General features: G+C 48.1%; 2 protein-coding genes across 2 annotated transcripts; one reads left to right on the top strand and one right to left on the bottom strand.

Annotated features, from left to right (window-relative positions):
* Window positions 1-2,475: 2,475 nt before the first annotated feature.
* Window positions 2,476-3,429, top strand: LOC129401764 (olfactory receptor 7A10-like). The gene has a single exon (XM_055124617.1). The coding sequence runs from the start codon at window positions 2,476-2,478 to the stop codon at window positions 3,427-3,429; it is 954 nt and encodes a 317-aa protein (XP_054980592.1).
* A 6,888-nt stretch (window positions 3,430-10,317) lies between these two features.
* On the bottom strand, window positions 10,318-11,265 carry LOC129401763 (olfactory receptor 7A5-like). The gene has a single exon (XM_055124616.1). It carries the CDS (start codon window positions 11,263-11,265, stop codon window positions 10,318-10,320), a length of 948 nt encoding a protein of 315 aa, XP_054980591.1.
* Between the last annotated feature and the right edge of the window lie 395 nt (window positions 11,266-11,660).

Raw genomic sequence — 11,660 nt, 5'->3', positions numbered from 1 at the left:
AGAGACTGTTTAGGAGCGCATCGCCTGAATGACTGCTACACAGCTGCACCCCGGTGAAGGGGCTAGAGACGTAGAGACGAGGCGAGGAAGTGATTTGTGGAGCAAGAGAAAGAAAACTTGGATTCTCCGATGAGCTCCCCAGGGGGACAGACACTCATTAGGAAGAATGCCTCTCTGTCCAGGAGAGTCTCCCCACGGGGCAGCCTGGGCTCAGGGGCTGAGGTACCAAGAGGGAGATGTGTGTAAGGGGTGGACGGAGAGAGCATTAAATGTCTCTGCTCTGACTTCTCACTGCAAGTCCAGGCTGGAAGCAAAGGGTCCGGGTGATTGATAATTTCCTCCAAATTGGTCTGGACGACGGGAATTCCCTTCCCTCTGCTGACTGGTCTGGGGACAGAGATTTCCTCGCCATCATCATCCATCAGGGTCCAGAGTCCCATGGAGACCTTCCAGTCAGGAAGCCCGTCCAGGTGAGGCCAGTCGCCAGCTGGCATGTGGGAGAGGCTTCGGGCAGGGAAGCTCAGGGCACCCACCTGGAGTCCCAGGTGCATTTGTGCTGCTGTGTGTGACCCGGGGGCCGAGAGCGGGTGCCGTACTCTAGGTCCTCAGGTAGCTTCTGTTTTCCCAGTGAACTCCTCAACAGAGGAGCCCCCCAGATCAGGGCCATGATCCAGGGAATGTGGCAGTCTCTGGCAGGCCAAGGGGCTGAGCAGAGGGGGTACTGGGAGGCACATCCTGTGTCTTAGGAAGCTCCTGAGTGGGGACCTGAGCAGCATCGTGTCTCCCACTACTCCCCAGCCTGTTCCCTCCAGGCATCTGACAGACCTTCCCCAGGGCCTTTGCATGACCTGCGCCCTGTGGAGCACATCATTCCTCCCCTCTGGATCTCCACCAAATTTGTTCCCATGTAGATTGACTTCCCTATTGTCCATGGAAAACCCAATATTCTAATTCATCGTCTCCTTTTTCTTTTTTTCTTTTTTATTTTATATATACATTTTTATTGACTCATTGTGAGATACAGTTACAAAGTTGTTCATGATTGGGTGGTAGTCATACAATCAATGTTCCATCACCCATCCCTTCACCAGTGTATACTTCCTACCACCAGTTTCCCTCCCATTCCCCTCCCCCAGCCTGCCTCTATGGCAGGCACTTTTCTTCTCTCTCTCTCTCTTTCTTTCTCTATCATCTCTCTCTCATTCCCGCTCGCTCTTGCTCTTTTTCCTTTTGGGCATTATGATTTTCACTACAGGAACTGAAAGGTTATCATGTATATCCCTTTACCCCCTTTCAGCACTCAGTTCTTGTCCTAAATGATCATTTCCAGCTATCCTTGACATAATAAGTTTCTTTTTCTTGCCTTTGCTTCCTACCACTGTGGTCACTGAACTCTCTTACAGAATGTTATTGTCTTAGGGATTCTTTCACTCTCACGGAATTGCAGGGAGATTTGTTCGTTGGTCCCTCATAAACAGCACTGCGGGAACATCTGAAGCATTCTGGGTATGCAATACATGTTCCTAGATCGTAAAAAAAAAAAGCTCTTGTTTTTTGCTTTTGGGGTCACATCCAGTAATGCTCATGGGTTACTCCTGGCTCTGCACTCAGGAATTGCTCCTGGCAGTGCTTCAGGAACCACATAGGATGTCAGGGATTGAACTCAGTTGGCCATGTGCAAGACAAACGCCCTACTCGCTGTACTATAGTTCCGTTCCCTGTGGAAAAATTCTTGGTTTTTTTTTCCTTTGTTTTGAGTGGCCACAACCAGCAGTGCTCAGAGCTGACTCCTGGCTCTGTGCTCAGGGGATCCTGTGAAGTGTCAGGGATCAAACCCGGGTCAGCATTGAGAAAGGCTCTGGCCTCCAATACAGGAGAAAATTCTAATGAAAACTGTAAAGAGAGGAAAAGTATGAGTGGAGAAAGTGACTTGGGGGGTTCCTTCAAGAGGCAGAATCCAGTCTGTTAGGATTTTATTTATTGATTCATTCATTCATTGGTTTTCCAAGCCACCCACAGCAGTGCTCAGGGCTTACTCCTGGCTCTGTGCTTGGAGCTCACTCCCAGCAGACTCAGGGAACCATACGGATGCCAGGGATCAAACCCGGCCAGTGGGGCTGGAGCAATAGCACTGTGGGTAGAGCGTATGCCTTGCACGCACCCGACCCAGGTTCAATTTCCAGCATCCCATTTGGTCCCTCAAGCACCGCCAGGAGTAACTCCTGAGTGCAGAGCCAGGAGTAACCCCAGTGCATCGCTGGGTGTGACCCAAAAAGCAAATTAAAAAAAAAAACCTGGCCATGTGCAAGACAAGCACCCACCCTGCTGTTCTCATGCCTTATCCAATTGGATCATATTTTCAATGACTTCTTTGATGACACAACGTGTGTGATTGCTTTTCAAATCTGTGAGTTCAGCAGATGAGGTGAAAGGTAATCATCTGTCTCCCTCTTTCCTGCAAGTCAGAGCCAGCGTATGGCAGCGAAAAACAACACCCACATGTCAGAGTTTCTCCTCCTGGGACTCTCCCAGGAGCCGGAAGTCCAGCCCCTCATCTATGTGATCTTCCTGTCCATGTACCTGACCACGGTCTTGGGGAACCTGCTCATCATTCTGGCCGCCAGCTCAGACTCCCGCCTCCACACGCCCATGTACTTCTTCCTCTGCAACCTGTCCCTGGTGGACATCTGCTTCACCTCCACCACCATCCCCAAGATGCTGCAGAACATCCTGCTGCAAAGAAAAGACATCAGCTACGAAGGATGCATCACCCAGATATACTTTTTCCTCCTCTTCATAAGTCTCGATGACTTCCTCTTGACTGTGATGGCCTATGACCGCTTTGTGGCCATCTGCCACCCCCTGCACTACACGGTCATCATGAACCCCCGCCTCTGTGGGTTGCTGGTCCTGGGGTGCTGGATGCTGGGTCTATTTCATGCTTCCTTTGAAATCTTAGTGTTCTTCCGTCTGTCCTTCTGCACCAGGGTGGAGATTCCTCATTTCTTCTGTGAACTCAACCAGATGGTCAAACTCGCGTGTTCCAACATGTATCTGAATAACGTGGTCATGGACTGTGTGTCTGTCATGCTGGGCGGGGGTCCCTTACTGGGGATTATTTACTCCTACTCTAAGATCGGCTCCTTCATCCGTGGCATTGCTTCGGCTCAAGGCAAGTATAAGGCCTTTTCCACCTGTGTCTCCCACCTCTCCGTGGTCACCCTGTTTTATTTCACAAGCATAGGGGTCTACCTGAGCTCTGCAGCGAGTGACAACTCATCTGCCAGTGCCATTGCCTCGGTCATGTACACAGTGGTCACCCCCATGCTGAACCCCTTCATCTACAGCCTCAGGAACAAGGACATCAAGAGGGCCCTGAAAACGTTTTTTGTGCAGGGAATTACAAAGCGGCCAATTGTCCTCCAGTGAGCGCTGCCTTTGAGTGCAGGTGAGAGGCTGGTTCAGAAATTGTGCTTCTGGGCCAGGGGCGGGTGGCAGGAGCAATAGGACAGCAGGGATGGCATTTGCCTTGCACACGGCTGACCCAGGTTTAATCCCAGGCATCCCCTAGGGTCTCTCAAGCCTCCTGCCAAGAGTGATCTCTGAGTGTAGAATCAGGAGTAAAACCTGAGCATCACCAGGTGTGGCCCAAAAACCAAAAAAGAAAGAAAGGGAAAGAAAGGGAAGGAAGGAAGGAAGGAAGGAAGGAAGGAAGGAAGGAAGGAAGGAAGGAAGGAAGGAAGGAAGGAAGGAAGGAAGGAAGGAAGGAAGGAAGGAAGGAAGGAAGGAAGGAAGGAAGGAAGGAAGGAAGGAAGGAAGGAAGGAAGGAAGGAAGGAAGGAAGGAAGGAAGGAAGGAAGGAAGGAAGGAAGAGAAAGAAAGAAAGAAAGAAAGAAAGAAAGAAAGAAAGAAAGAAAGAAAGAAAGAAAGAAAGAAAGAAAGAAAGAAAGAAAGAAAGAAAGAAAGAAAGAAAGAAAGAAAGAAAGAAAGAAAGAAAAGAAAGAAAGAAAGAAAGAAAGAAAGAAAGAAAGAAAGAAAGAAAGAAAGAAAGAAAGAAAGAAAGAAAGAAAGAAAGAAAGAAAGAAAGAAAGAAAGAAAGAAAGAGAAAGAAAGAAAGAAAGAAAGAAAGAAAGAAAGAAAGAAAGAAAGAAAGAAAGAAAGAAAGAAAGAAAGAAAGAAAGAAAGAAAGAAAGAAAAAGAAAGGAGGGAGGGAGGGAGGGAGGGAGGGAGGGAGGGAGGGAGGAAGAAGAAAGAAAGAAAGAAAGAAAGAAAGAAAGAAAGAAAGAAAGAAAGAAAGAAAGAAAGAAAGAAAGAAAGAAAGAAAGAAAGAAAGAAAGAAAGAAAGAAAGAAAGGAGGGAGGGAGGGAGGGAAGAAAGAAAAAAGAAAAGAAGGAAAGAAAGAAAGAAAGAAAGAAAGAAAGAAAGAAAGAAAGAAAGAAAGAAAGAAAGAAAGAAAGAAAGGAAGGAAGGAAGGAAGGAAGGAAGGAAGGAAGGAAGGAAGGAAGGAAGGAAGGAAGGAAGGAAGGAAGGGAAAGGAAAGGAAAGGAAGGGAAGGAAAGAAAAAAGGGAAAGAGAGAGGAAAAGAGAGAGAGAGAAAGAGAAAGAAAGGAAAATAAATTGTGTTTCTGGGACCAGAGTGATAGTACAGCAGGTAGGTGTTTGTTTTGCATGTGGCCAACCTGGGTTCAATCCCCATCACCCCATATGGTTTCCTGAGCACTTCCAAGCATCATCCCTGAGCACCATCAGACATGGACGCCCCCCCAACACACACACACATACACACAAATTGAGTTTGTCTGATCAGACTACAGAAATAAGACGTTTTCTTTGCACTGATTTTCTGTAGTTTTCATTTTCCTAGCAGAAAAATTATTCTGTGTAGGTGATTCGTATTATGAAACCTTTTTCTCTCTACCTGATAACCAACTATTTCTCTTTGTTAATTTTTTCTTTTTCTTATTTATTTATGGGGCGTGGACGGTTGCAGCCATACTTAGCAATGCTCAGGGTTTACTCCTGACTCTGTGCTCAGGAATTATTCCCCACAGTGCTTGGGAGACCCTGTGGGATGCGGGAATCCAACCCAGGTTTCCTGCGCATGAGACAAGTGCTCTACCCGCTATACTATTGCTCTGGCTCCATTTTATGTTTTTTGGTTTTGGGGCCACATCCAGCATGCTCAGGATTCAGTCCTGGCTCTTTGCTCATGGATCACTCTTGGAGGGGTGCAAGCAGCTATTGGAGTGCCATGGGATGCTGGGGATCAAAGCCTGGTGGGTCACAGGCCAAGCAAGCATCCCACCTGCTGTCCTATGGCTGCAGCCCATTGGCTGTTTCTTGAATTCTGTCCTGCTATGTGATCATTGTCATTTCTCATAACTTGACTGTCACACACAAATTGTTTGAAATTTTATTTTTATAAAGTCGTTCACAATGTTTATTACATTTAATATTCGAACACCAATCCCACCACCGTTACACCTTCCCACCACCATATTTTAGATGTTTCCATCCCTAACCCCAACCCCTGCCCCAAAGCAAAAAAAAAAAAAAAGAGATAATTTCTTAACCGAGATATTGTTTTTTATGAATAAACCGCTGAAATGCTCCAAAAAACACTTTCCTTAGAGGAGAATGTGTGAAAATTCACACATACAAATTTTAAGACGGGACTGGAGAGAGAGGACAGCATGTCAGACACTTGCCTTCCTTCCAGCTAACCTGGGTTCTGTCCCTGGCACCACAGAGGGTCTCCCAAGCCCAACAGAAGTAATCCTGAAGGGCCAGATAGTACAGTGGGTAGTGCACTGACCATATACACAGCCAACTGGGTTCAATCCCTGGCATCCCATATGGTCCCTTGAGCACCACCAGTAGTGACTCCTGAGCACGGAGCTAGAAGTAAGCCTGGGCACGGCTGGGTGTGGCCCAAAAACAAAAACCCTGAGCACAGCTGAGTATGGTCCCAAAATATGGCCCCCAAGTGGAAAGCTGATTTCAAGCCAAACTGTCAGTGCAAGGTGTTTCTTGCATTCTCCTCACTCTCACCCTCGTTCACTTAGACTATTGTCACCAGTGAACACTTGCAGGTGGAGAAGCAAATCTGTTACTAGAATGTCTTTCTCACTGAGAGAACCAGGGCCCTGGGGAGTTTTGTTGGCCCCTGATGTTCCCCCGGGGTTTGTAGGCATCAGTGAATCTCTATAGTGTTTCTCTGAAGTTTCTTATAAAAAGGTTGCTTAGGGATTAGAGAAATAGTCCAGTGGGTAGGGCATTTTCCTTCCATGCCACTAACCTGGGTTTGATCCCTGGCACCCCATACTGCCCCCCATGCACTGCCAGGAGTTATTCCTGAGTGCAGAGCCAGGAGTAAACCCTGAGCATCACTGGGTGTGACCCAATACATAAATAAATAAAAATACAAAGGTTTCTCTTTGCTGCTGTGCGTCACTATGGTACCTTCTGTCTTTAAATATCATATGAGGGACTGGAGCAATAACACAGCAGGTAGGGCGTTTGCCTTGCTTGCGGCTGACCCAGATTTGATTCCCAACATCCCATATGGTCCCCTGAGCATGGCCAGGAGTAATTCCTGAGTGCAAAGCCAGGGATAACTGGGTGTGACCCAAAAAGCAAAAAATAAAAAATAATTTTAAAATAAATATCATATGAAAAATTTACTCTACATCACCACATACTTTTGGCTTCTGGGCACAGAATTTTCTTTTAAATCAGGTCCTCCAGGTGAATTGTTCTAAATTGCTCCCTGTATGTATTTGTCATCTAGATGCAGACAGTCAATATCCACATGAGACTTTTTTCACCCAACTAGAAGTGATGTCTATGAACAGTGGACGGGGTTGAGTCTTGTGTGCTCTAGATTCTTCTCAGTCCAGAATCTTTTTTCCTTCTTGCTTGCTTATGAGGATACAATTTTGACATTCATCGCGTGCATTTTCAGCCTAAAATGTAATGAACTAAAGGAGATGCACAAAATTACAGCATCAGGGGGCCGGAGCAATAGCACAGCGGGTAGGGTGTTTGCCTTGCATATGGCCAACACGGGTTCGATTCTCAGCATCCCATATGGTCCCCCAAGCACTGCCAGGAGTGATTCCTGAGTGCATGAGCCTGGAGTAACCCCTGAGCATCAGCGATGTGACCCAAAAAGCAATAAATAAACAAAATGACAGCATCATCTGAATGTGCCCTTCTGCCTATGGTTGAGTAAGAGTCAAGATGCTCTAATGTCTTTTTTATTTTCTTGTTAAAAATATAATTTCCAGAGCTGGAGCGATAGCACAGCGGGTAGGGCGTTTGCCTTGCACGCAGCCGACCCGGGTTCGATCCCTGGCATCCCATATGGTCCCCCAAGCACTGCCATGAGTAATTCCTAAGTGCAAAGCCAGGAGTAACCCCTGAGCATTGCTGGGTGTGACCCAAAAAAGCAATATATATATATATATATATATATATATATGTAATTTCCAGGTACCGTAGCTATAGTCAAGTGGGAGCTCATTTACCTTGCACCTGGCTGACCCAGGTTCAATCCCCAGCATCCTATAGGGTCTCCCCAAGCACCATCAGGAGTATATTCTGGTTACAGAACCAGGAGTAACCCCTAAATATTTTTGGTTGTGGCATGCCCCAAAAAAGTAAATTAATTTCCAGGGCCTGGAGCAATAGTGCAGTGGGGTAGGCTGATTGCTGGCCTGAGTTCTATCCCCAATACATCAGATAGTCCCCAGAGTCCAGCCAGGAGTAATCCCTGAGCAACACTGGGTGTGACCCCAAAACAAAAACAAAAACAAATTTTTTTCTCCAATGAAAAATATCCACGGCTGGAGCAATAGTACAGGGAGTAGGGCATTTGCCTTGCACACAGTCAACCCAGGTTTGATTCCCAGCATCCCATATGGTCCCCCAAGTACTGCAAGGAGTGATTTCTGAGTGCAAAGCCAGGAGTAACCCCTGTGCATCGCCGGGTGTGACCCAAAAAGCCAAAATAGAAAAAAAAATTAATATTCATGAATTTCAATTTATAAGGTCACCTACAAATATTGAAAAATTAAATGTTTGGAAGTGTTTATTACATCCAAAGAAAAAGTGCAAAGATAGAGATGGGGCCAGAGCTACAGTTCAGGGGATAAGGCCTTGCACGTAGCACCCCACAAGGTCCCCTGAACCCACCAGGAGTGATCTCAGAGTGCAGAGCCAGGATCAAGCCCTGAGTGTGTCCCAAAACAAAACAAAAACCATAAAATGTGAAAATATACGTTTATAGGGGGCTAGAGTGATAGTACAGCAGCTGGGCTGCTTACCTTGCACGCATTGCACCCGCGTTCGATCCCAGGCACTGTATATAGTGCCCAGAGACCTAGAGACCAGCAGAAGTGATTCCTGAGCTCAGAGCTAGGAATGAGCCCTGAGCACCATCCAATGTGGCCCAAAAACAAACCCCAAAATAATCAAGAGAAATAAAATTGGAGAGCTAAAGCATTTGTCTTGTATGTGACCATCCGGCTCAATCCCCCACCCCACATCCAGTCCCCTGAGCCCCTGGGAGTGATTCCTGAGCACAGATCCAGGAGTCAGCTCTGCTGAGAACCACTGGATATGGTCCAAAAAGTGAAAATAATAAAACTTTTTTCCTCTACATTTTTCTCCTACTTTCTTCTTCTCTTTCTTCTAAGATGGGGTGTCGCCCAGTGCTTTAGTGACAGGCTGGGGGAGCTCACTGAATGAACTGAGACACTCAATTAATCTCCTGAACAAACTTTTATTGATAAACAACTGTGCATTCTCTCGTTAATACTCATGCAAAACCACGCGTGATCAGTGCTAACATAAGATCTAAATTTGGAAGTGGAGCTGGAGCAATAGTTCAGTGGGGAGGGTGCTTGTCTTGCACACGGCCAAGTTGGGTTCAATCCCTGGCACCCCATAGTGAGCCCACCAGGAGTGACCCCTGAGTGCAGAGTCAGGAGTAAGCCCTGAACACCACCAGGAATGGCCCCAAAATTTAAAAAGAATGCATAAATAAGTAAATTTGAAAGAAAACAAGACATGTTGTTTTCTTATGGAGGTTTCTTATTTAAAACCATATTATAATGCAAAAAAGCTCAGGGTTGGGGTCCTAAGCAATAGCACTGTGGGTAGAGTGTTTACCTTACATGTGGCAAAACAGGGTTCAATTCCCCACACCACACATAGAGTCTCCTGAGCCCTCCGGGAGACACAAAACAAAACAAAAGTTTAGGCCAGGTAGCTGGCCCAAGGATTTGTGAACAGGTTTTGCGTGGTGGTGCCCCAGGCTCATTCCAGCCCAGTGTAGCTCCAAAGCTAACAAATATTAAGTATATTTTCACAACTAGCATGTATTTGATCAAGAGGATCTTAACATGGGGTAGGAGAGATAGTACAGTGGGCAGGGCATTTGCCTTGCACATGGGCAACCCAGGTTTGATTCCTGGCACCCCATGGTGTTCCCCGAGCACTGCCAGGAGTGATGCCTGAGCACAGAGCCAGGAATAACCCTTGAGCATCTCTGAGTGTGCTCAAAAGCAAATCAAAGAAAGCGGGGCGGGGGGGGGGGGAAAGGCAGAGTAAGGAGTAAGGAGTCAGCCCTAAAACAAACAAAAGTAGAGAAATGTGGACAACAAGGAAGAGAAAAATCCAAGATAGAAAGGGCCAGGGGCTGGAGCGATAGTGGATAGGGCGTTTGCCTTGCACATGGCCAACCCGGGTTCGATTCCCAGCATCCCATATGGTCCCCTGAGCACCGCTAGGGGTAATTCCTGAGTGCAGAGCCAGGAGTAACCACTTTGCATTGCTGGGTGTGACCCAAAAAGCAAAAAAAAGGGCCAGAGCAACAGTACAGTGCTAGTATGCCATTACAGCACTTACCTTGTGCAAAACCAACCTGGGTTAGATCCCTGGCATCCCATATGGTCCTCCAAGTACCACCGGAGTAATTCCTGAGTGCAGAGCCAGGACTAACCCCTGAGCATCTCCAGGTGTGACCCAAAAGGCAAAAAAAGAAAAAAGAAAGAGAAAAAAAGAAAAGAAAGTAAAAGAATGGGGAAAGAATGGGGCCGGAGAGATAGCACAGCAAGGAGGACTGGCCTTGTACACAGTCAATAGGAGTTCGATCCTCGGCATTCCATGGGGTTCCCAGAGCACCACCAGGAGTGATTCCTGAGCACAGAGCCAGAAGTAACCCCTGAGCATCGCTGACATGACCCCCAAACAAAAAATCAAACAAAGAAATAAGGAGCAATTCCCATGTCGCCAGCCCGCCAAGAGTGGAACCTCAGCGGCTATCTTTCAGCGCGGAGCTCATCGCCAGGAATCTGCTCAGGGCCCTCTTTATGTCCTTGTTCCTCAGACTGTAGATGAAGGGGTTCAGCATGGGTGTGACCACAGCGTACATCACGGACGCCGTGGAACTCGACTGCGAGCCGTGTGGGGTGGCGGCGCTGAGGTAGACACCCAGGATGGTGCTGTAGAACAGAGAGACCACGGAGAGGTGAGAGGCACAGGTGGAAAAGGCTTTAGACTTGCCCTGGGCTGACGCCATGCGTCGGAGGGCGGAGACGATCTTAGCGTAGGAGAAGAGAATCCCGGCCAAGGGGCCCACGCCCAGCAGGGCCACAGCGACGTACATCACCAAGACGTTCCAAAAGGTGTCGGAGCAGGCCAGCCGGACCACCTGGTACAGTTCGCAGAAGAAATGGGGGATGTCCACGTGGGCGCCATAGGACAGTTGCAAGACCATGCATATCTGGAGCAACGCGTGCAGGGCGCTGAGGGTCCAGGAGCCCAGAACCAGCTGACCACAGAGCCGGGGGTTCATGATGACCGCATAGTGCAGAGGGTGGCAGATGGCCACGAAGCGGTCGTAGGCCATGACGGTCAGGATAAAATTGTCCAGCCCAGAAAAAAAGACGACAAAATACATCTGGGTGAGGCAGCCGGCAAACGTGATGGCTCGCCGCTGGGTCTGGATGTTGGCCAGCGTCTTGGGGACGGTGGCAGAGATGGAGCACATGTCCACCAGGGACAGGTTGCAGAGGAAGAAGTACATGGGCGTGTGGAGGCGGGGGTCCCAGAGGATGGCCAGGATGATGAGCAGGTTCCCCAGGACCGTGATCAGGTACATGGACAGGAAGACACCGAAGAGGAGGGGCTGCAGGTCTGCCCCCAGGAGAAACCCCTGCAGGAGGAATTCTGAAATGTGCGTGGCGTTGCCTGGTTCCATGGGCCTGAAAGAAGCATGGGAAGGAGAGACACGGGGCGTGGATCTGGTTCTCGGACAGCCACCAACCAAGAGGAAGCTGAGAAAGCAAGTCAAACAGCCAGTGGGCGTCGGGGGATGTTCACGGCCTTTATTTATTGGTTTGGGGGCCACACCCGAGGTGCTCGGGGGTTACTCCTGGCTCTGCCCCCAGGAATCACTCGGGGGACCTGTTGGGGGCCAGATGGAACCCAGGTTGGCCGCGTGCAAAGCAACCCCACTGTCATATCTCTTGCTCCTTGTTGTTCGTTGATTTTACTGGTCTTAAGTTTCACTGGCCTTTAGTTAGAAGCTTCCTCTGGGAAAGTGGGGCAGTGGAGGGACACCGAGACAATGGTGACAAAGAATACACTGGAGGA

The sequence above is a fragment of the Sorex araneus genome, chromosome 2, assembly GCF_027595985.1.
Source record: "Sorex araneus isolate mSorAra2 chromosome 2, mSorAra2.pri, whole genome shotgun sequence".
NCBI classification, from domain to species: domain Eukaryota; kingdom Metazoa; phylum Chordata; class Mammalia; order Eulipotyphla; family Soricidae; genus Sorex; species Sorex araneus.
The sequence above is the reverse complement of the archived record's forward strand: the minus strand, read 5'-3'. Positions and strand labels throughout refer to the sequence as shown.

What these genes read in the sequence shown, in the direction of transcription:
- LOC129401764 (XM_055124617.1), top strand. Translation starts at nt 2,476, where the DNA reads ATGGCAGCGAAAAACAACACCCACATGTCAGAGTTTCTCCTCCTGGGA.
- LOC129401763 (XM_055124616.1), bottom strand. Translation starts at nt 11,265, where the DNA reads ATGGAACCAGGCAACGCCACGCACATTTCAGAATTCCTCCTGCAGGGG.